The sequence below is a fragment of the Channa argus genome, chromosome 11 (assembly GCF_033026475.1).
Source record: "Channa argus isolate prfri chromosome 11, Channa argus male v1.0, whole genome shotgun sequence".
NCBI classification, from domain to species: Eukaryota; Metazoa; Chordata; class Actinopteri; order Anabantiformes; family Channidae; genus Channa; species Channa argus.
The window spans coordinates 10,823,277-10,848,295 of NC_090207.1; the positions used below are offsets into that span (position 1 = coordinate 10,823,277).

Genomic DNA, 25,019 nt, shown 5'->3' on the forward strand with positions numbered 1-25,019 from the left:
TATTTTGTGGTCAGTTGTTTTTGAGTAGTTTGTATTTGTTTGTCTATGTGGTTTCTCCTTGGTTTGATGGAGGTGCTTTTCCTTTTTTTCTACTTTTACTGCGTAGAGCAACTGTAACAAGGCAACGCAATTTCTCTATAGGATCAATAAAGTTGTCTGAATGTTGAATCGTGAATGTGCTGCCTTTACAGATTACATTTCCCAGCCTGCTGTGCGAGGATGACGTCACGAGTTTGTGCCGGGTAAAAGCCAATAATACTCCCCCAGACACGGAACTGCACAAGAGGAGGGAAGTTCAGTTTGTTTATATCACTGGATGAAGCTCTTTTTTTTGTCTCAACTCATAAAAAAATCGATAAATATAGCTGAATTATACTCTCTGAACATTTCAGTTTTATGAATGTGCGTTTTATTTACATGCAAGTCAACATTCGAGGCAACGGTATCCCACATTAATAAAGACCATCGAGTGACAAACCTTGGTACAAGCCAACAGCTGAAAAAACGGTAAGCTAGCTCCTGTAGTAGTCGATGAAAAGCAACTCGCTTGTGGTGTGTAACAACTCAAAACTGCAAACAGAAAAAGCGGTTGAGCTTTAAAGATTTCCTAATTTGAAGCGAGAGATTTTCAACAAATGAAGTCATACTAGATTGGGTGAAATACTGGCACCATGTGGTGTGGTTAAGTTTTTGCATATAGATATTATAATTATTTATATTTAGGTGGGTCAACGATATCTTAACGATATCTTTATGAAAAATACTAAACTAATGCTAAGCTTCTTAGATGCAAGTATTTAAAACTTTGTCACGTTTGTAGCATTGTAAACATAAATTGATTTAAATCTTGGATAGCTGGATGAATAATTAAGCAATTTAGAAACTCTACCTTTGGATGCAGTTGTTGAACAACTGGTTTATGAATGGATTAGTTAAATAACAGAAGATTTATACTTGCCCCTAACAATTGCCCCTACATATTCCATCTTATCCATCTTGTGTCTTTTGGTTGTTTGACTATCACATTGCAAAATAATACATGTTCAGAGATGATTATCAGAAGGCTATTTTCAAATTTAACTCAAATTAATCTTAAAGTGAAAGACCTCAAATCTGTGCAAGTCTGATTTAGGAAACCAAATCTGGTTCAACAAACTAATTACACAGGTTTTATGTGGAAACTTAAAATCCTTATTGCACAGTAATTGAGAATTAACTTTTAGAAATTAAAGCACATACTTTTTATATCTTTTCAAACATATCTAGTTTGTATTTTTAAGTAAATTTTCAAAGTTGAATCCCAACATTTACTATTTGCAGCCACTCATGATAATTTGATTTGTTTATTTACCGTGTGTTACTAAACTTACTATTTTGACTGTTGGTTAGTGAAAATACCACCAAAATCCATTAATAGAAGAATTAATTAGCAGAATAAATTAAATTCATGGTTTTAGATTTAATCCCTCATGCCCTTTATGGATACATGTCTATTAGTTATCATTTTGCATTCATTTATCAAGTTGTGTAATAACACGTGGCAGCAAGTGGACATGTTGCATTTTAGAAGCAAAATGTTGTTGTCATTGAATTATTCATTTTAAGACACAGCTCTTACACTAATCTTTTTTTTTTTTTTATCCAGATGTCATGAAATATAACTTACTGAAGCGTATAGAAGTACATTTTTAGAAAGTGTTGTTAAACTGAGTTGATTATACTGAAATAATGTCAACAATCTCATAATTGGAACAGTAAACTTCAACTTAGCCAAAGTCCACAAGCTTAGTTTAACAAATCTTCAAAGATAATATTTGACCAGTCACATCTCGTTCCTGCTTCAGAAGGTGTTCAGCCATAACTAGAGCTGCTGTCAAAATTTTGTTTGTTTGTGCGCATGTACCCATTTTTTTTCTCCACGTGTAACGTGTGTTTGCGGTAACAACTTTGTGTATTTATAGTATATAAGCATGTGTATACATGTTACTGCTGTGAGTGATTGGGTTCGTGGGCATTAAGCTTAGGGTTCTTTTCCACCTCTGCTTTACTGAAAACTGAGCCCTCAACAAGAGGCGTTTGTTCCTCATTTGGAAGGTTTTTTTTTCCTCCCTGAAAATGAGTATTTATATATTCACATCAGCAAGCCATAGGGGCTTTCCAGCAGAGATGATGGCAAGACATTAAACAAATCGTGTGTAACGAGGTGATCATAAAACACAGCCCTGTGGTGCCCCACACAGACTTGTCATTATGGCACAAAAAAAAATACACCCACACACCATTCAACACAACCTCATACACACCCTTGTGAATAGTCCCCCCCCATATTTTTGGCTCTGTCATAAAGAGTAAAGCATGTACTGTTTATTTCTCAGTAGGCCTTTGACAGAGAAAGCGTGAGAGAGAAAGTGTGAGAGAAAGTTTGTTTTTGTGGTGGCTTTATCACTTGGAGCTTAAAAGTTTGATTATTAATGTGTGTTACTAAGAACTTGACACAGTTGACTTAAATGTGATTTCCACCTATTATTAAATTATGCCCCTCTGTTCTCATAAAAATTGGTGGATGATGTGGACCACACATATTGTACACTTATTAAATCCTAACAATTACATTGTTCAATTTATGTAAACCTCAATTTAGATTTACATAACTAAATTGTGGTTTATCCAGAAATCTTTATCAGTGAACTGTATTGTGCAAATATATAAGGAGATTTCAATTATCAAAATATTTTATAGACTGCAGTTTTATGATTATTTGACACTGTTAATAATAGTTTAACCAAAACTTAATATTGTAATTTTTTAAAATTGCTGTAGCTGTGTAAAATGGTCGTGCTCCCTTTGTTTTTTCCTGAATTTTCTTAGTTAACAATAATCAGTGTGAAATAGGCAGGATTGCACAATTTGTGTATTCATACGGTTTTCATGTTAGTGTGTGTGCACAAACCAAGGGGAACTACTAATAGAATCATTGCTCCATAGAGCCTTAAGTGGGCAATTTTAATATTTTACTTCAAAAAACATTTGAGATTTTATCATTGTTTTGTGATAGAGTTGGATATTATTTTATCAGCGCCAAATCCGATGTAATTCATATTCATATTTTACTCTGTGAAGTAACAAAACATTTAAACTGTTGATGTTGCCATTGCCAGTCCTTAAATCCAGGAAGAAAGAAATATAACAAAATATTGACTATTCTTTGTCTTACCTAGGATTTCTCTTTGCTCTTAGGTAGGTTCACCTGGTCACTCAATGTCTCAGCTGCAATCAATGATCCAGCAAAAGCAAACATCATCACCCTTGGTGAATGTACAAGAGATGCAGTTCTGGCTGGACAAAGCAGTGGTTTGGAGTCAAGCTGACAGTCCAGACACTCAGAAAGACACTTGTCTGCACTTAAGTAGACTAAAAGAGTTTCTCCAGGAACTCCTCGCTCACATCCATGCCATGGTAAGCACAAATTAATTTCTTGAGCTTTTATCTTCACAACCCTTATTTTGTAGATTGGACACAATCCAAGGATGCTCCAAGATTTTCATACTTGGTAAATTCACTTTTATTTTTTTTCCCTTACCTCTTAAATGACTTTGAACTTTAACTAAATGATCTATATCCCCTAAAAGGCCTGTTTTACAAGCTCAACACACCTAAGCTAATGAAATAAATTAGAAGGGTTAATCAGCCATCTAAGTAAAATGTCAGTAGCTTAGTTAAACACCAGAATGTCTACTAAACGCACGCACACACACACAGATGCACACGCTCATTCTCCGTCTAAGCCAGGCCTTGAACGTTAAGCCCAGCATTGGTAGGATTCTGCTAACAGAGGCTGCACTGTGCTGTGCAGAGGCTGTGCATGTTTAGCTGGCAGTGCTGTTGAGTTAGTTAGGTAATAGGCGCAATGGGACCGCCAGTGTTAACCTAATGTATCCCCATATCAGGTCCTGCAAATTTGGGAATGGGGCAGAGGACAGGAGGGGAGCAGGAATGTTAGATGTCAGTGTAAATTACCTCAGCCATGCCTCTTTCATCTAGCTCTTGCTTTTAAGGGTTTGATACCTTTTATAACCCTTTTTTTCGATTTCTGCCCCACATAATTTCCTCTTCCCATGAGAAATATTTTTCTTAGTTTTTAAAATTTGACTCTTTACAATGCATATATTTTTATAGATATACCTACCAAAAGTACTAGTTTTAGGATAATTATAAAATCAAATCAAAGCCCATTAATAAAATAGGAAAATGTTGACAAGGGTTTGATGATGATTTGGCTTTGCTTGTTGTTCTATTGTGAAGGCTCATTCTTATGGGCATCAGATAGACAAGGAGTCAAACTTTCTTCATTAGTTAGAACATTGTACAGTTCCTACTGTAAATAGAAATTCTTTTTTGGTTGCATCAAGATTCACTAGTATATTCATGGAGAAACAATGTTTACCATGTGTTGTTGGATTGATAGGAAGACTCTATGTAAGTGCTGTGTTAAAGACAGCTTTGGTGGAGTTGTTGGGCACATAGTTGGGGCATTGAGAGAAAGTCTAATTAAGCCATTTACATTCTGCATGCATTTCTTGAATTCTTCTCTTAAAGTGCTTCTCTAGAAATATGAGCATCTTTACTGTATGTCCAAGTATAATACTGGGCCTTTGTTGATTTATTAAACCTATAAAGGCAATCAGATCGAACAATACAATGTTGCACACCTATGTACCTCAATTTTTTCCTGTGTCAAAAATAAATTAAATTCAGCTGGAAGAAATATTTCGTCTCCAGCTTGATTTCAATGTTTGTGGTCTTTCCTGGACAACCACAACTAATGTCACATAGTCTTCTGACAAATGCTATGTTTTGTCATATTAGAATCTGTGGAGCTGCCAAATTTTTAAAAAAATTTACCTTCTGTTTGGTTTTGGTTTTTAATACTAAGAGTTATAATGCTCTCTATATATTTCACATTCAGATAAACTCAATTCGCTATTATTAAAATATACTTCTTCCCATCAATTGTTATTAAAGTTCTTAAATGCAATGTCTTCCCTAGCTTGACACCTCTCTAGATGTCCATCCATGTGAGATGAATTGATTTACATGGCCTGTTGTTTTGAGCTGGATAAACAAGAGCAGACACACACATATTTAAACTCTTACAGGTATAGCACTTTGGGCCAGAGGCCTGTTCTCTGTCAAGTTCTGTTCTCTGTATCTCTCACCAATCACACTATGGTGGGAATTATGTCATGGCTAAGACATAAGAAAGAAAGGTGAAGCATGAGCTGGGCATGCTTGGACTGTACACCTGTGGATATGCCTTATGTACAACCCAGTAGCTTAAGTCATTAAGTATACTTATTTTTCATCTTGTAATGTTAGGCATTGTGTGTTAGATCCTGCGAAAATTTCTGTTCTCGCAAGAGTCACTGGTTTGTCTACAAGTTATGTGCTTCTTTCAGGCTGTCAGAGACAGAAAGAATTTGTGAAAGTCGGTGGAAAAAAGAAAAACGTTATTAATACATTTTCTTCTCTCCCTGGGTATTTCTGTTCTGTCTGTAAGAGCTCCACATCAGAAACCATGAAGAGGCTGCCCTTTCTAGGACAGTTTTTAGGTCGGCTGTGCTGGAACTCTTTTGTCACTGCTGATGGTGAGTACACGTTTATGACTATTTTTAGGGGAGTAAACTGGACGGTTCAAATGGTTAATAGTATCTTCCTAATCTAAAGTCAATTGTTTCAGATTTCACAGACATAATATTAATGATGATGGTAATGATGCTTAAATCATGGTGTGTAATATGTTCTGTCTTTCTGTTTTGTCTGCAGACACAAGCAGAAAGCTCCTGTTACAGTGTCTGTGGGGACTGTACTCAGAACATCCAAGCAATCCTTTGGAAAGAAAGGCCAATCAGTGGATACGGGTATGGACAAAGCTACCTTTTCCAGCCATTTAGAACTTTATTTATGTAGTTCTTACTTCCAATTGTTGATCATAATTTTCAGGCCTGATCTGTTTGCTGTTTATGTCTCAGTAAGTTCTGGACAGGTTTGACATACAGATTGGTTGCCAATTACAGACATTCTTTTAACAAATATTCCTCAAAGAATGTGTCTTTCTTTGCCTATGGGCTGCTGAAGAGATTTTCTGTCTAATTTGCTTTTAATAGGAGTTCCCTTGCCAGCCCTCAGTGTCTCCTCTATAGTGGGACATGGATGATGAATGAGGTAGATTGGGTCTCTGTTAGTCTAAGCCTTATGTAGCCAGAACTGTAAAACATATTTTAAAGGATAATTAAAATTGACTGTTTGACTGCCTCTTGTCATCAGAGAAGGATCAGCCTTTATATTATAGTTAGATGATCCTACTCACTGTGTGTCTTCAAGGCGCATACACAAAGGAGGGAAAGAGAACAGAGGGAAGAAACTATTCTGCAATTTTCAACTTTGAGAGGGTTCACACAGATGGCTTATGATAAACAATGTGGAACCTTCACATTTTTGCCAGATTAACTGTGTGTTTGTATTCTTTTGATTAATTTCTCATCTAATAAAACATCTTGCTAATTGAAACAGTGCGTTGAAAGTAAACCTCTAAATTACCAGATGGTTTTTGACCCATAAGAGGGGAAGAGGAGTGCATGTGTGCATCATAGTGTTTGTCTACAGTATGTCTGTGTGATTTCGTGTGGGCATATATTTTTTGTATGCAAAGTTGTATAAGCATATAGCTTATGAGTAATTGCAGAGGGATGTCCATGGAAGAATTTATAGTGCTTTTTTTAAGTAGTGTGGAGGCACGATAATTCTAAATGTTACTAATATGTAACTGCTCAACAGTTGTTCTTTTATGATTGCATTGGTAGAGAGCTTAATTATTTTGGTTATTTGTTTAGATCGATAGAAATGAATCGAAACTGTTTTATAATCAATGCCGCCACAGTAATTTTTAAGTGAAAATTCCTAAAAATTGGTTCCACCTTTTTAAGTGTGAATATTTGGTGATTTTTATAGTTTCCTATGATATTAAATAAAGTAAATAATAAGTAAAATCTTATACTTTAAACTTGTTCGAGCAGAACAAGACATTTAAAGACATCACCTTGGGCTTAAAAAGTCTTTTGGACATTTTCACTGCTTTGTCCAATAGTTGAAAGAGATTAAGAAGCGCAAGAACAATCAACTCATAACAAACTGTGCAGCTTCTCCTCATTCTCTTCTTCTCATCCAAAAAAGCTATCACTTCCCACAAATGACAGGAATGGCAGGAAGCACAAAAAAACCTATTCACCACAGCTTAGCCTGTCTAGGGGGAGTAGGGCAGATGTACAGTTTTAGTTCAGAGATGTTGTGTGTCTGTCTGTCCCTGTGTCTGCGTTGTGTTGGACTCCCTGTTCAGGAACGTAGAATGCAGCCTGTTTTCTGTTAGCCCTGTCTGATCGTGCTCCCCAACATTTTCTTGCTGACTCCATAATAGACTAAGGGTCTAGTGCTAAGCGGGCATCTTAAAACTGTGTTGGTGCAAATCTTGTTGCTACTGCATATACTGTTATTAATCTTGCATTTGTATCCTTAAATTATTATTTATTATTGTCATATTTTGGCTTTTCTCCCTCGTGTCTTTGCTTCACCCCTTCATGTCCGACTCTCTTTGACACTGTTCTCAAAGGGTTAGATGAAAGCTGGGGACAGCCACACAGCTGCAGGCTATGTCAGATAGTCGTTAGCTGAATCAGTCTGTTCCTCAGTTGATTTCTCTGTTCTATCAGGGAGACCACACAGTGCTCAGGAAACATGGCACAATCTTTGAGGAGATGACAGATAAGTTGCATGAGAGTGCAATATTAGAGGGCCAGTAGACTGTTTGATGCCTTAATCTTTGATGTGTGTCTCTAGTGACTTTAGCAGGGTGAACCACAGGTAGGCCCTGCAGCCACTGTGGCTGCTTTATAGTTTTAATACACAGTTCAAACTGTTTGTTCACATTTGCTGAAAATAAAAGTGTCACAGTAATGCTTCCCCTCTATCTATCTGTTTGTTAGTGAGTGGCATTTGTGACAAAATAAAATTCTACTTATATTTCTTCCTTTTAATGTAAGCAATTGTTTGAGCTATTGGTGTCATCATTTGCGGGGAGTTACCTGTTGTGACTGTCTGTTGGCTGGCAGTAGCAGTGAACATTAAGGTCATAAAGGCATGTTGTCATTGTGAGTAGATGCTGCCCATCAGTAAACAGTTTTTACATTTTAGAGCACCTTTTTATGATCCGAAATTATAGCTCCACCACAAAACAAAAAGGCAACCACTACTACATTTTGTAGCAACAACTAAATGCAAATTATTACAAATTATGTTAGCGTACTCATATAATCCCAAGTAATCCCAAGATTTAGTCTTGATAACAGACCTTGGAAATACACAAACTGTTGATTTTTCATGCATGAGTCAACAATTTTATTTTGTATTTAAAATTATATCAAATCACTGGAGTCAAAAATGTATTTATTTAAAGAATGGTGATTATATCATGTACTGTGTCTGTACACCAGGTTTACGCTTGTAGATTTATTATATTGTTTTTTTCTGCTCTCATTTCCTTCATTTTATTTTCTCTTTTTGTGTGTAGTGTTTTGAGCATCTGACACTATACTTGAATCTTTCATTGGTTTTGGGAGAATTCAATCATGGCTTAGTAATTGTTAACAGGCACCCATCAAAACCAACCCAGCTCTTTGCCTTGTGCATTTTTCTACATCTTGTGTTTTAATTTTAGATTTATGGGGGGATAATTTCTATCTATCTTCTTTTTTCAGCATCATGTCCAAGCCTCTAAAGCCAGCTTGGTTTCTATTTTTTTTGTGAGAGAAAGATGACTTTTGACCTGAAGCATTTGCCATCCATCTATCCATTTGCCCTTCATCTCATTCCTCTGGTGACCACACCCTTTTCCCCTGGCTCCAAATGCAGCCATCGCAGTGCTTTCCAGTCTCTCTCTGCCATTCCAGCTAACCAACCTTCGTTCCTTTTTTATCCCCCAGCCCCACTGCTCTGCCTTACCAAGGGTGGGATAAGTGTGATTGGTTGTGTATGTATTCAATGTGCAGGGTTTGAGGGCTCTCAGATGGTAGTGATTGGGGTTGTTTTGTGAGACTATGTGGAGAGTAAGCATCGTAGCGTGCTGTAGGGCCTGGCCAAATAAACCACATAGCTACACCAACAGCACTTCAGCACTCCTCTGCTTGGGATTTTGTTTTTTCCTCCTTCAATTTTTTTCCTCATCTTTTTCTACATGTTGTGCTGTTCCCCATCTTTTGTTAATCCCCTTTTATCTGTATTTTGACAGGTATTATTTGTACATTTTTATATTACACTTAGTGGCATGGATGATTTTGTCTTTGGTTCATCCAAGTTGTAAAAAGAGAGGTATGCTGAAGATGTTAGATACTAGCAGTTCCTATTGGATGACCTTTGTACTAGTGAATCAACAAATGGAGAAAACCGTGTTTATCCCCAGTTTAACATTGTAGTTGTTTGGTTTTTCATTGCACTTCTAACTGAATAGCAGTCGTTAAAAATTCTGTCAAAAAAATCTGTTTTTTAATCATTTACCACTTAATGTCATGTGGGATCGTTTTTATGTGTTGAACATGCCAACATTGGTAGTCGTATAAGCCAACGTGCCTTAAAGGGCGACTTCACCAATTTTTTACTTGCTTTCTATGGCTTTAGTTTACGGTGTAAATGCACATTAATCATCCAAACATCCCTCTGACTTCCCTATATTAAAATATTTCTCTGGTTCTAGCTTAAAAACTCATTTTTCATCATTAGGAGTTCGGATGATGTCATTTGGGGGAGCAGGTTCACCATAATTATAAACTCCATAGTGTGAGCATCAAGATAACATAATCTGAACTAAAGGTTCCTCCAAGAGATGTCATCTGGAGTCATTTGTCAGCTAGAAGTAGAGAAATATTTTGATATAAGTAATTCAAAGGGAATTTTAATGGTATTTTTGTAAATGTACTTCCCAAACTAGAACCAAAAGAAGCAAGTTTAAATTCAGTGAAGGCGTCCTTTAAAGCTTCTTTTCTTTTCGAAAATGATTTACCAACTTCTGTAACATTATACAGTAACTTAAAATCTGAGTATAATGTGCCTTTTTTGTTCCTTCATTATGGCTAGCATTTTTCACAGACGAGATCAGCTGAGTTTATTAGTCTGGTTTTATCCTTGTATGATGAGGCCCCTTCTGAAAAATGCTTGTAAAACACCAAGGCTCTCTGTAACAAAGAATGCTCATTTCTGAAGTTGCTCATATGTTGTCCATACATTCTCACTTACTGGAATGCCTTTTCTCTACTCATGTGGTTCAAATGATGACACCAGCAGAGTCGTCCTATATTCCAGTAACTAATTAGCTTTGATGTTATGGATCTTGGGGTTTGAGCAGATTGTATTAAAGTCTTCTCCGCTGTTACAGATATACACATAAAGTGGCAATAATCTGCTGCACATTCTGTTTCCTGCCTCCCCAACAGAAAGTGTTGTGTCAGCTTGCTACAGAAGAGGATCATGTGGCAGTGCAGGAATTAATGAAGCGTGTGGGCATTCCACCTAAAGAGTACCATCTCAAAGTCCTGAGAAAGGTATTGTTTCCCCATATTCCTGTTGGGCTGACAGATATATCATGTATTTGATATATGTCAACATACTGTATTTGTAAAATGTGCTTTTTAATTAATTTCAGATGGTCGCACTACTGCAGAAAAGCATTGGAAATGGTTGCAGTTGTCTGGGCAACGTAAATGAAAGGTACAGCACAGTGGAAACTAGGGATGCACCTTCAGATTATATTTGTACTGTAATTTATTAATTGATTCTCAAATTTAAAAAGCTAGAACTAGAAAATGTTTGACGTTTTTGTTAAGAAAAAAAATCTTAAATAATCAATGATTATAATAGTTGCTGTTGAATTGAGTAAATACCTAAGCTGTAGTTAACGCTAGCTTTCACTATAGGTAGTCTTCCTCATTGACATTATAATGTGTAGTGTTATCAGTAAGCTGGTCTTAAGTTTATTATAACATTTTGTTTTAAAATACACAAGCGGTACAAAAGTTTAAAATTTGCTAATCTCTTCACTTTGATAATGCAGATTTCATTCTTGTTCAACATTAAATGAATGACTTCACACAGGTGTTCATGTGACCACATTCTGGCTACATCAGAGGCTTGTGTCCCTCTGGTCACTTGTCCTGAGGCTGCTCCTCTCATTGGTGCATTGCTACAGCAGCCAGCAACTTGTGTCAGAGCAGCTATTAGTGAAGACTTCCTGCACACACTGAGCTCTGCCTACTCAAGGTAGGAGAACATAGAGAGACTCAGGGATGGAGTTTCTTTTAGATTATGGCATTTACTATGTTATGGACTTTAGTGCTCTTAAAATGGAAAATAAAAGCTGTACTTTCTGCTCACATTCCAACAATACAATGCAGTCTACTTTATAGATTCAGATATTAGTTATGTTGTGCAAAACATGTATCCAGTATGTGAGTGGAATATCTCCAGTGTTATGAGACAGATTATAATATTGTGTAATATAAAATAATCAGACCTGCTTGTTTCCAGGGAGGGCCTGTTATTAGAGGAACAGGCAATTGTGTGTCTGTGGTATCACAGCCTGTCCAGCCTGGAAGAAGCAGTGGTCAGTCTGCTGGAGTCTGTGGTTACCGTCACAGGGTCAACGCCAGAGAATCTGGAGCAGCAAGTAGCACAGTCAGTGCTGGTTAGTAATTCTTTAATTAGGTATCTATAAGATCATGGTTTAAACAGAAGAAAGCCACATATTTCTGACATTGATATAACATCCCCAAAATGTGTATTGTACATATACATTTGGTCATTTAATCAGTAAACGTTTTAGATTTTAGCACAGTATCCAATAGTTTTTTTTGTTTTTGACTATTTTAATTATTAATGTCTTATTTAATCATACAATACAATGAAGAAGCAGTGAAGCTAAATAAAATTGTGAAGAAAACACAGGTACTCCAAACACCAAAGGTACACCAAAGTCACATCTTCAAATATCTTGTCTCAGAACTGAAAGAGATTTAATATACAAACATATGAAACAAAAACCAACAGTAAATGGTTTTGTAACTGTTTTGTAAACTGTGAAATCAAATAGTTTCACTATAAGGCCTACTATAGAGTTGAACTATTTTAATATACTGTACATCGATCTTGGAAATGCTTCATTGCTGGGTCTTTATTAACTGTTTTTGCCTGGCTAGCTCTCACCCTCTGGCTTTGCTCTGCATGCATCTCACGTCATTTGGCTAGCTCTAAACCACTTGTCACATCATTTGGCTTGTGCTACACAGCCTTTACTGTGCTGGGGTAGTACTGAACTCTCTGTCACTGGAGTTTTTGGCCACTCCTCACTTCATATAACTTAAGATCATGCCCAGTTCAAAGGTGAGAAGTGATTTTTGATTTATAGGTTCTTTTGACTATTTATTAAGATGATGATCCCACAATAAATTGGAACACGTTAGACTATTTAGTGCAGCCTTGTGAGAAACTAAATTAAAAGTACAATAAAGTAAATTCAGATAACTCTAATCTGAAATTAAATCCAGCAATGTCTACTGGAACCTGGATATGTCTCTAAAGAAATGCACTGAGTAGGTGTAACATACAAATAGAGTAGAGGAGAGCAGATTATTGTTTGTTGACAAACTGTTTGTGCCAAAGTCTGTGCACAGCAATAAATGACCTTGTGTGCTTAGTTATATATGGCATAGATATAAAATCCTGTTTCCCTAAGGTACTGATTGCATTGGCTTTGGTGGTCATGTCATGTGAGAGAGTCTCTTTGGAAATAAGAATTTACCTGCCATTTTCCCTAATATTAAGTTAGGTAAAGTTTGTCAGTTGTGTCACTTCTGTTCTTCAAGAGTGATGGTCCACTTGAGCTGTGTACATAACAAGCTAGCAGTGCAGTCTTTTCGGTTTTGAACTGTTCTCAAAAATTAAGCCAGATCGCAAAACACTGTACAAGTTTCTTTTTGTGTGGACATGAATTACTAACACTGCATTTACAGGAATATTCCAGTGTGCTGATTGCCTTTGATTCCATCATGATGGGTTTGTAGGAACTACTAAATTCTGTAAACAATCAAACTAACTCTGATTATGTGTGTGTAAGACAGAGAGACAGTCATTGTATCTGTTTACTTCTTTTTCCATTATGGATTTGTTTGTTTACCCTTTCATCCATCTCTGAATTACCTCTCTCTTTATCACCTTGCTAGTTCACACGCACATGTATGCACGAAAAACCCTAACAAACATCTTCAGTTGCCATGTTTTTGTTTATGATATTACATCTGTTATTGTGTGTCTGTCGTTAAGAAGACGGGAGGTGTATGTTTAGGTTTTACTTAGCCTTCAGGTTGTTTGGATGTTAGATGTGCATTTCATGCAAGCATCTGTGTAGGCAAGTTTGGGAGGTACACGTGTGCAAAAGCAAAAAAAGTAGAGGCATCTCAGCAGACTGTCTCTTTCCCTGCATCCCCTTTCACTCACTTGTTTAAACTGCAATCAAAATGGGAAACATGAAATTAGGCTCACATTCCTCATTTTGGCTTGTCCCACCCCCCTGTGATCCAGTGAGAGATGCAGGCCCAATAACAATAAACACTAACTTCCTGGGCCTGACTGCCAAAAACAGGATGTTTGTTGCGTGCTGTAATTGACCCTCCTTGAAGTGTTAGTGGTAAGGTATGGAGCAGGACACAAAACCCCATCTGTTTTCACTAGGGGAACCATGACAGCTGACATGCAACCCACATACCCAGATGCACACTGCCATACATGAACCTTATGCCAACATATTGCAGATGTCCACGCAAACATTTACATGTGAAGCCTGTTCTTTTTGATTAATGACATTTTCTGGGCTGAGAGGACACGCATAGCAAAATTGAGGATGAAAGCTTTTGTTTTTTTGGAACTGTGTTGTGACGCTATATAAACACTGTGTGGTGCTGTTTGTTCTTACTATGACTGTATGTGTGCTTGGACTAGGATATATACACTCAATTGTCAGTTTATTAGGTACAACTTGCTGAAACAAAGGAATTCCAATAAAATGGTCTTTCTTGAAGATGATAATATTCATTTGTCTTTAAATGTTAAAGGTAGTAATTGAACTGTGCGATAATAGGTCGTGGTGCTTTTGTTCAGCCCATATTTCTGAAGCTAGTCAAAATAACAGAAACGCACCTGTGTAATGCAGTACAGTAAAATAACAGTGCAAACAATCCTACTACTGAATCAATTAAAGGAGTACAAAAACATGTTCATATTCCATTCTGACCCTGCTTTTATCTTTCTCCTTCTGTATTACACCACAGGATTAAAGCCCTGAAGGTAGTCTACATGATTTCATTATATAGCGAAGCCTATGTCCCTATATTAGAGTGTGGAAGGGGGAATGCAAGATACATAAACTGGGAGAGTGAGGCGGGAGGCGTTTTAGAGTGTGTTAAATCTAAAATGTGATGAGTGTGCATTAGTAGTGGATAAGAGATTAAGCATGTGGGGGTATATGATGCAGGGACTGAGTGGTAAAATTAGTGGTTAACAGGGACTAAAGCAGAGTTTTGTAGACAATGCAACAGTGACACCCAGTGGTCTGTATTTTAAACAGCTTTTTTTGTTGTATCATTACTAGTCACAGCATATTTTCTGTGCTTTCTGAATTTATAGTGTGTTCTCGTTCCAGCCTAAGGCCTGTGCTCAGCACTTCTCAATATTCCTGGTCACAAATGACATTTTCAGGTGAGTGTTGATTTGTTGTTTCAGCATCACTGTTTCTGCTGATATTTTGTGATGGAGTATGCTGTAACTGTACATGTGTGTTTGTATCTCTGAAAGGTCCGTACTTAAACAAGCTGAAGAAAATGAGTCAGTTAAGTCTCTTATCCAAACCTTTACCAGCTGTTTCCTAAAGGAACTAGCACTGTTGCAGCCTCAGGTAGGCCTCATTTTTTTTTCAACAAAAGTTCCAGACATAAATGTGTGTTTTCTGCAATGCTGCCAGCTAAGACTTAGGACTGTATACATTATCAATAGATCTGTCTGTGTTTGTTTTTAATAAGAAATCAAGCACAGGCGATTTCTTTCTGGGATTTAAAAATGTTCTTTGAATCTTGATAATAAAATTTCAGAAAATACTAAATAAATGCCATCATAACTTCCCCTGAGTGCAAATTGTCACAATGAGATTCCTGAATGGTTACTTTTATGGCATGGTCTTACATTCAGATACAATAAATGATTACCTCATCTCTGCAGGCAAGATCACTTGACATTTAATGAGTCCTCCACATCAGTTTCACTTGTTCTTCAGCAAGGAGCTCACACTACACACTCCATGGTTTAATGATCTGCCTCGTGATTTAAAAAATGCTAATTGATTTTTAAATGATCTAGTTGCGGATAGTAACTGCACAAGACCTGTAATTTGTGATAAGCATTTTGAGCTGGCCCACTGATGTGAAAATATGTACAGTACTTTTCCAAATTTGCTAAAAGTCTCAGCTCACGCAGATTCTCTCATACTGTATATAAATAATGTCTTGTTGTTCAGAGGATCCAGTATGATTGTGAGGAGTGATGTCATTGACATGTCACCTTTTACTGTTACAAGGCTAGAAAACAAACATAGCTTAACTGGTTTTCACCTCTATTAACCACTAGATGGCAGTGCTAGAGTGTATTTACAGCAGATTCTGTTTTAATGGGGGTATTCACACTGCACTAAATGCTACCTATTACACGGTACATTACATTTCAGCACCTACTGTATCACTCTTACACAGCCTCCCATTCAAAATGTCATTTTTCAGGCTTTCAGAGCACAGTGATGTATGAGTGTGAGGTGAGTATGATTTACATTTATGAATCTTGGGAAAATTGTGCTTTGTGGTGTTTCAGAAGCAAGTATCTTTGAAGACCTTCTTCCCACAGTCACCTCAGAGCTTGATAGTTCCCCTATTGACCCTGCCATCAGGTCAGTGTGCAGATAAAGCCATGCTCTTTGTGTGCGTTTGTCTCCTTTTGGATTTTTCACTTTGACACAGTGCACAGAACCCTGCAGTGTAAGAGTGTTTTCAGTTATTCTTTAACGTTCTGTAAACAGGTTTCCTGCTGCAGAGTGAATTGACTTCTGTGTCTTGTTTTTACTAATGAATAATAGTTAATAGTTGTGTTAGGTGTTTGTCATATATTAAGTGACACAATCTAAAAAAGTGAAGCTCATGTGTTCTCAAAAGGAGCAAGGTGTCATCACTCGTGAAATCTATACATAGATTGTTGTTTGATGAGTTGCCTGTTTTTAAGTGGTATTACTAATGCAGCTTTTAAATCTTCTCATTAAGTAGAGTATGTTATCTGTACGGATTAGGAATTACTAGTGTTTACACTGGGTAGTCTTTTCTATTGAAGACCCCTGCACTCACCTACTGTGAACAGTGCTTATCAGTGTGTGCCCAGACTGGCCTCTAGGCAGGAATGAGTTACAGGAATCGAGCCATTTAGGGACACACTGGAGCACAGCCAGAGCTGTGAGTTAATTATTGCTGTGCATGTGTGTGGTGAAGGACAATTTCTCACCGGAGACTGAATAGTGCTGTGAAAAATTTAATTTTTGAAGTTTTGTTATTATTTGTGCTCCCTCTGAAGATGTTATAAGTTGAGTCTTAACATTGTCTTGTGAAAACTTAATCTGGAAGGGAAGACATGGATCCAGATATCAAGTATTATTTGTTAGTTGGTAATAGTTACGTGAGAATATAATGAAAATTTAGTTTGAGTTAGTTATTTTTGATGGAACGGTGTTGCAAGTGACAAACACCACTCCTTTCTTTAAGCAGTTAAAATAGTAGCTGAAAAAGCAGGATGAAGCAATTGCAAGAACAAAGAGTACTTTTTTAAAGTACTTTAAAAAAAAACAAAAAAAAAACCTTGTGCCTAATATTTCAAAATGTGTCTCTTAAAGCTACTTTACATGCCCAAATGACTTGTTGTGTTTTCCACTGAACAGCAGTATGTCTTTTATTGGGAAATTTTATTGGGACAATTTGGGAAATATTTGTATTGCATTTTTTGCAAAGAGTATGATCTAACTGTTGTATACATAGCTCTTGTTTGCAGTTTTGTGTATATTCACAAGAAAAATGTATGGTAATTTCCTGCTTTACTGCATAAATTAGTCATTAAATGTGATCTTCATTAAATGTGTATTTTCACCGAAGCCACAATTATCAACAAACACAATATTCCTAAGCTAATAAACCACTAACAGTCATGACCTTTCATGTCTTTGTTAAACACGCTAATTGAACATAAAAAGTGATGGTGGAAAAAGTAATGGCAACAGTGTTTCAACAAGTGGTTGAATTACTTTTGGTAGCAATACCCCAAGCAGCACTTGTACACAGCACAATGTCCAGGAGGAATTTTGAACCATTCTTACTTACAAAACTGTTTTAGCTTAGCCATATTCTTAAAACGTCTTTTGTAAAAGGCTCTCTTGAGTTCATTCCATGTCTTTTGGTATGAAGTATAGGTTTTGACAGGACTAAAAGATAAAAGTTGTGTCTCCGAAGCCATATTGTAGTAAACCTACTTAGATGTTTAGAGTCATTGTCCCGTTGCATCACCCAGCTTCTTCTGAACTTCAGCTGGAGGACAGAGTCCCTGACACTATCCGGTTGGATACCTTGATAAACCTGAGAGCTTACTCTTCTCGGTTTGAGTCCAGAGGCACAAAGCAGCCCCAACTCATGATGTAATTCACTGTTGGGAAGATATTTTTATGTTGACATATAGTTCTCTCTCTTTTCTACCTTTATTTCATCTGTCCACAACACATTTTCTCAGTAGCGTAATGGATTTTCTTGGGCGTTCTGCAGTTGTTTTTTTTTTTTTTTTTTTTATAAGAGCAGAGGTGTCCTGCCATGGATAGAATACGTCAATGTTTTGTGTTTGGCTGACTCATGAACAAGGACGTTGACCAACTCCAATAAATCCTTTAAGTCTTACACTAGCTTTTAGAGCATCCTGTATTGTGCCTTTGAAGTGATCTTGGCTGGGCACCCACAGTACCAAATCATCTTTATTTAAAGACAATATGTCAAACTGTGGACTGATTATTATCTAATATCTAAGATTACTCTGTAACTTTTCTAGCTACATGCAAATCAAAAACTTTTGATCCGAGGGTCTTCAGCGATCTCTTTTTGGGGGGCATGTCTCACAGCTGGTGCAGGTTGTAAATGGCACATTGACACTGTTTGAGTGTATTTATTAGTCAAGAGTAGTAAAATACACCTCCGTTCTCTTGTAATTGATTGAATTCCAGATTTGCTAACAACTAACTCCATTTGACATTTAGTGACCTTACAATCCAAAGTGTTGCCATTATTTTTTTCTTCATCACTTTGTATGTTTAATGGGTGTGTTTTTATAAAGACATAAAAGATCGGGACTGTTCATCTTTTATCAGCTCATAAATAATATATTTGTTAATATTTGTGACTTTGGTAAAAATCCGATCACATTTCATGAACAGCTTGTGCAGAATTTACCATTTACCATACTGTGTATGTACGCCAATCAGTCCCCACATTAGCACCACCTGATGGTTTACTGGAAATATATTTCATGTTTTTTTTAATATATATTATCAGCTAATAAATGCTTATCTATCATTAGGAGTTAACCACCTGTCAGCACATAAGGTGGCTAAAATCAGCTTTACTTTTACCAATAATTAACTTTGACTCTTATTTTTACTAATTACTGCAAATGTTTTGCCATAATAAGTAGGTTTAAATACATGCCTTTTTGTTTTAGTAGAATACATTTATCTTTGTACTTGTTAAAATTTAGACAATCTGCTTAGCACCTCTACTTAAGTAAAAGATTTGAAGTGGTACTTGCTACATATGGTATTGTGTAGCCACAGACTCCTCAGAGTAGCCACGCTGACCCTTGTCCTCCATGACATTATCAAGACCACCAGTATTAATGTTTTGGCTGATCTAAATCAATGTTGATACTCTTAGAAATAAATCTTCCTCACAATGGTGAACTATTCCTTTAATACTGACTAGGTAGCTTGCTTTGAATTTTGTGAGTACTAATTGATTGTAAAACCCGCATAGCTATACTACAGTATTATTTTGTCTGTATATCTGAATCTTACAGAGATGCCTCGAGAGGCTTGGAGACACCACATGAACTGGCTCAGCGGCTCATTACAGAGACTGATAGAGGAGGAAGAGGAGGGAGATGGAGACAGCAGCAGTAGCACCAGGTTAGAGTGAGAAAGTCTCTTAGAGAGAATGTGTTAATGTGTGTCTGCTTCCAGCACCCTACTGAATGCCTGTGTGGTTTTCTTATTTCCATTAGTTGCTGGTGAGGAGGTGGTTATTCAGATATTTTTCCCCTTGTATCACAGCAGAGAGGTCCTGGTGCACTGCATGGCTCCTCCAAGTGCTCATTAGAGGCTATTAGTTTGGGAAAGAGAGAGCTGTGGTGAAAACAAGTGTTGGAAAGCCCAATAAGAGGTAAAAAAGTAATGCAGAAGAAGAACCAGAGAAACAGGGTGAGAGTATAAAGAGGAAATAAATACTATATTAGTATCGAATAAGGAGAAGCAGAATGAGTAGTCTTGCCTGGACAGACTTTGAAGGAAAAAAAGGATAAAGGATGGAGTCAAAATGCACAAAGCAGTGGATGTCTGAGAAATGAAGCCTGCTGACTTGATACCCTCCAGCTGCATTATTTAACAGGCCCATTATCCACGCCATCGCCTCATTCTGGAAGCTCCATACAAAATTCCCAAAACATTGATCCAAGCCAGCGGTGGGAAAGTAGGATGTCGTATTGCTCTGACTCAAGATGCAGCTGCCAGGGTCCTGTAGAGCGATGCTGCTAGTTATACGTGGGAGCCAAGGGGAAAGGGGGGAGATGAAGAAAGCTCTAATGATGCTATTAGGGACAATTGAGAGAGTAAGATCTTTATCACTGTTCTAACTTTTAGTCATACTCTCATGGTTACGGCTGTGTAGCTCTGTTATAGCTCTCTTTCTGCCTAAATCTCAGTCCATTTTGCAAACTTGCATACTATCTTTTTTTTTTTTTTAAAAATTCTATTAATTTGTGATACTCAGGTTCTCTTCTTTTGTGTCGCCCTAAATGTTTTAAAGCTAGCAAATAATTTAAATATTGCATAATCTGCTAATTACCCGAGACACTTTCTCCAATCTAATGCTAAACCTAACTGTGATTTGTCCTTAAATGTTCAGAGAATGATGAAAATACCCATCACAATTTTCCAGAACCTTAGAAATTCAAGAAATTCAAAAATCTGTCAAGAAAAAAACATTATATACCTACATAATCCTTATAAGAACCCACTCAGACATCCATACCCAAATCTGTCAAATTTGTCTCTTATTTAAGTCCTACGTTTTTATTTCAGCACATCAAGATGATATGCACAGACAAACACTATTGTACTTATTTTTTTATGTTTTATTTAATTATTTTGTTTTTATTTCTTTCTTGAAATATTTTAGATATTAAAATGTTATTACAGTAGGTAGTCATTTCTGTTCTAGTCGGGTTCTTCCTTTTGCTTACCTAGTTTGAATTGTCAAATTGTGAAATGGAAAAGAGTTTGAACAGGCGAAAACTAAACAAGAAGTACTTTACAACGGCTTTAAGGAGGATTTTGTGTTTTAAGATATTACTTAAGTGCTATAAAAGTGCAGAATGTTGATTTATTGTTGTTTATTGAAGTATTAACAGTTGAAAAAGCTGCTACTCTGTGTGATACCAGAACTGCAGAGAAATTAAAATTTTAAAATTAGCATCTACTACTACTACTCAGAAACGAGTCTGTAAAAAACGTATGTCTCTGTTTGATTGTCAGTTAGATGGAGAGATTGTTTAAATATCCCAATGGGAAATTTACAATCTGGCAGTGGCCGTGGGACTAAGATTACTTGCCGTCGCTCAAAGTTGTGCCTCATCAATAAAGCTCCTATGATGCAAATGTTGTTTTTTGAATTTGTATGGCTCCCTGAAAACGAAATACGTTTAGGAAAAAAACACCTTGGAACTGCTTTATAGTCAGTTTTACTTCTTTTGACAACAACTTGGATGTAAATTATTAGGCTGACAATTGTGGATGTGGATACGAGAGTAATTTGGGACAGGAATTGGAGACTGAGAAAGTTGTACATATTTACACAAATACCTTGGGAAAAACTGAGGCTATATTGGATTAAGTGCCAGGAAGTAAATTAAAGCCCCCAAATCACTTTGGTTTTTATAGATATTAAAACCTTTTTATAGCACTATTAGCCCTGTAAACTTGGGAAGCTCCAGTCAAAAGCTTTATTTGTTACCCACTTACCGGGTCTTTATAGGCTTCATCTGCAGACTGACCTTTTAGATGTTCCTTGGGGTTCTTTGTGACCTATTGGATATCTTGCTCTTCGTGTGGTCTTTGTTCCATGTTCTCCATTCTCAATTCTTTGAAGTCTTTAATAGTGAAGACCCAGATATAATTTGATCTAATAAGGGCCTTCCAGATGCACAAACAATTGTCGTCATACTGATCAAAATGCTAGACTTTTATGTGTGTCAATATTATTAACACACAGATGTTAATAATATTGGTTTTCATTATCCAGAAAGGGTTCATACACTATAAAGAATCACTGTATGGCACAGCCACAAGATGCAACTGATAATTTTGAAAAAAATATGTTAACTGTTATATGGGTTTTTTTAGTCAAAATGCAAAATTACGAGGTCATGAATACGTTTTAAACTCCAGATAAGTGATTATGATAAGTGATTCCATTCTTTTTTAATTGCAGTTCATGCAGCATGTGCTCATCTACTAATTTTCTTTAGTGTGCTGCAGCATCATTTCCACTTCATTTGGACCCATGATGACAAGTGGAACCAAGTGCTAACTTGTGTCTTTTATTTGTAGTGTTAAGTGTGGTTTTTCCTTCTGTCCTTTAGGGGGCACCACAAAATATTTGAGTCTTGGTTCTTATTGGTTCAGTGTGGCTATTGGGTGCAAGTCACTGTCCAACTGCTGGTAATGTCAGGACCTGAGGACTGTGACCTCCTGCTGTGGCTCCTGACCTTCTACCACCACCCCACTAACCGGGGGCACCACAGAGCTCTACAACTGGTATTTTTCTCCTAAGAAAGCTGTCCTAATGTCTCAAAAAGCCACTTGCATGGCTCTATGCACTTCATTTTGTTTTTTCATTTGGAAACCTTTAAATGTGACTTCTTAATATCAACTTCTAGGCAGTTATAGTTAGAAACGAAATTGGTTACAGGATCTTAAAGGAGTTGCTTTTTATGGCTTTAGCTTAGGCTGTAAATAGGGGGGCTGGTGTCTCAGTGGTAGAGCATTGGATTGGGATGCAGAAGGCAGCTGGTTTGAATCCCACCCCACCAGGTGTGGCCCCACCCAGCCACCAAGGGCAACCTTGGTGCCGAGGCCGGACAAAAAAATGGGAGGGTTGCAACAGGAAGGGCATCCGGCGTAAAAACACATGCCAAATCAACGTGCAGAACATGTTCCGCACTGGCGACCCCTAAAGGGACAAGCCGAAAGCCGTTGATCTTTAGTTTAGGGTGTAAATGTACATTAATGTCTTTAAACTTACCTCAGATTTACCTAAATTAAAATATTTCTCTAGTTTTAGCTGAAAACCCCCAATCATTAGCAGTTTAGATGATGTCATCTGGGGTGCTCTGGAAAAGTAGGTTGACCATGATTATAAACTCCATAGTGTGAGAAACAAGGTGACATAATTTGAACTGAAGTTTCCTTCAGGTAATGTCATCTGCTGGCTTTTTTCAGCTAGATATAGAGAGATGTAATAGATGTAATACCCAAACTACAAGTAAAAGAAGAACGTTCAAAATCAGTGAAGGCGTCGTTTAAGGTTCATTTCATGTTTTTGGAGAAAAAGTAAAGTATCACAAATGAACAACATAACCATGTGGATGGTCTACTGTATGGTCTCTGCGGGTGTGTCATCTTTAAAAGCTGTAGAACAAATACAGAGACGAATAACATATTAAAAAATAAATTATGGATGACCCCTATCTGAGAGGGAAAGAGTGAGACTGTGGAGAAGAGGGAGAGATACAGATAAGGGAGGGGAGCTGGGTGAAAAGGGTGATGTAGTATTGATTTCTCTGTGAGCCTCTGGCCAGCTGGCCTGAATTTCATCTCTCTGTCTCCTGTTTGTGTCTCCTCTCATAACCCTGGGAGACTCACTGTCATCACGACCATCTTTCCCATTATGATCTTACTTACACAGGGTTATTGTTATCTTTGTTTTATAGTTTGTGAATTGATAATTGCTATGGTATTTACTTGCAGGGAAACTACTTTAGTCTTAAATGTATTATGTGACGTATGCTTCCAGGTACGTGCCAAAGAAGCATGGGACCACCTACGGTCCCTTTTTATGGTCTTGGCCGGTCCATTTCCTGTTGACCACCTGCAGTCATTGGTCACACTGCTGTCACCACAACCTCAGCAACCATCACTGTCCTCATTATTGATCCTCAACCTCTTAGTCAGCTTTGCTGTTTTCTTTCAACAGTCCCTGAAAAGATCAACAGAGATTTTACTGACGGTAAGGAAACATTTCAGCCACATCACTACTAATTTATTGTACATTTCTGCTGTTTCAAAATAATTTGTAAACACTTGAGAATGGATGTTCAAAGTGTATAACTTATAAATTGCAACAAAGCATTTCTCCAAACAGCACTCAAAGTTTTGAAAAATGTGTTTTATTTTGCCTAAATATTAGTTTAATACAGCATTTTATTCTAGATAGTTATCTGACATTTGGTTTTTCAGGTAACTGTGGGTGCCAACGATTATATTTTTATCCCAAAAATTTAATTCCATATGGTGTACATGGAATTTTTTTTTTGTCTTTTTTGATTCATAGATGTGAAATGGGCTCTTAATAATTTACAGTAGATGTGGATATATTACAAAATCTAAGATGAAATACAATTTTGTAGTTTGCTGCTGACTTTGCCTGTGTCACTGTAAAAAAAAAAATAGAATTGTTGATTATTTTTTGTTTGTGTGTGTGTGTGTGTGTTTGTGTTTGTGTCCAGGTGGTGGACAAGACTGGTCTGGTTGATGAAGCAGTGTGTATTCTCCACTCATTGGGGCTCAGACTGAACGAAAGAAGCTGCTTATCAAGCGATGCTATCAGAGTTCATCTCAGGATCAAAGCATTTCTAAACACACTAACGCACATGCATGGTGCATAAAGCCCTGCTGCTGAGAACCATGCCAAGACATTTACACACTCAAAGAGGTGAGAGTGCATATTCAAACAAACACAGACGTTAATGTACATCGCCACACAGTAGTAAATTCATCCTCGACTTGGGTTTTTTCAAGACACATTTGTAGAATGAGACTAAATACTGTCTAGATTTGCCGTGGGACAATGACAAGAGTGTGTCAAAACTGCACAGCGAGGACAGATTATGTGGAGACGCTTTTACAATTACACGTACACACAGCGCAACAACAAGGTCCACAAGGACGTTTGAACAGTGACAGATCACATTGCAAAGAAACAGCAGCTTGTACAGCGTGTCAGGGCCCTCCCACTCATAATTGTCTCATGGTATAAATCCTTCACGTTACAAAGGCTGACTGCAAGACATTTAAGTTTAAAGGAAAACCACATGCTGCTTCTTCTTATCTTTGTATAATTACTGTTTAACAGCATATATTTCTACAAAACAAAATATTAGTTTATGATAAGATGTAAGTAAAAGGTTATTTCTGTATTATATATTTTTTACTTTTATTAAATAAATTTGAAGAATGACTGTTTTGGATTTTGATTTATAAT

At 37.0% G+C, this 25,019-nt stretch overlaps 1 protein-coding gene across 2 annotated transcripts; it reads left to right on the forward strand.

The window, feature by feature from the left end:
- The first annotated feature begins 276 nt into the window (after window positions 1-276).
- fancc (FA complementation group C) lies at window positions 277-24,995 on the forward strand. Of its 2 annotated transcripts, none has more exons than XM_067522156.1 (15): window positions 277-507; window positions 3,219-3,456; window positions 5,558-5,645; window positions 5,824-5,918; window positions 10,536-10,643; window positions 10,745-10,809; window positions 11,194-11,358; window positions 11,626-11,782; window positions 14,792-14,847; window positions 14,944-15,043; window positions 16,006-16,081; window positions 19,282-19,390; window positions 22,120-22,294; window positions 23,553-23,765; window positions 24,265-24,995. In XM_067522156.1, the coding sequence occupies exons 2-15, from the start codon at window positions 3,259-3,261 to the stop codon at window positions 24,421-24,423; spliced, it is 1,764 nt and encodes a 587-aa protein (XP_067378257.1). In that variant the 5' UTR covers window positions 277-507; window positions 3,219-3,258; the 3' UTR covers window positions 24,424-24,995. The 2 variants fall into 2 exon arrangements, with proteins under 2 accessions (XP_067378257.1, XP_067378256.1); XM_067522155.1 differs by having other exon boundaries at window positions 3,238-3,456.
- The last annotated feature ends 24 nt before the right edge of the window (window positions 24,996-25,019 follow it).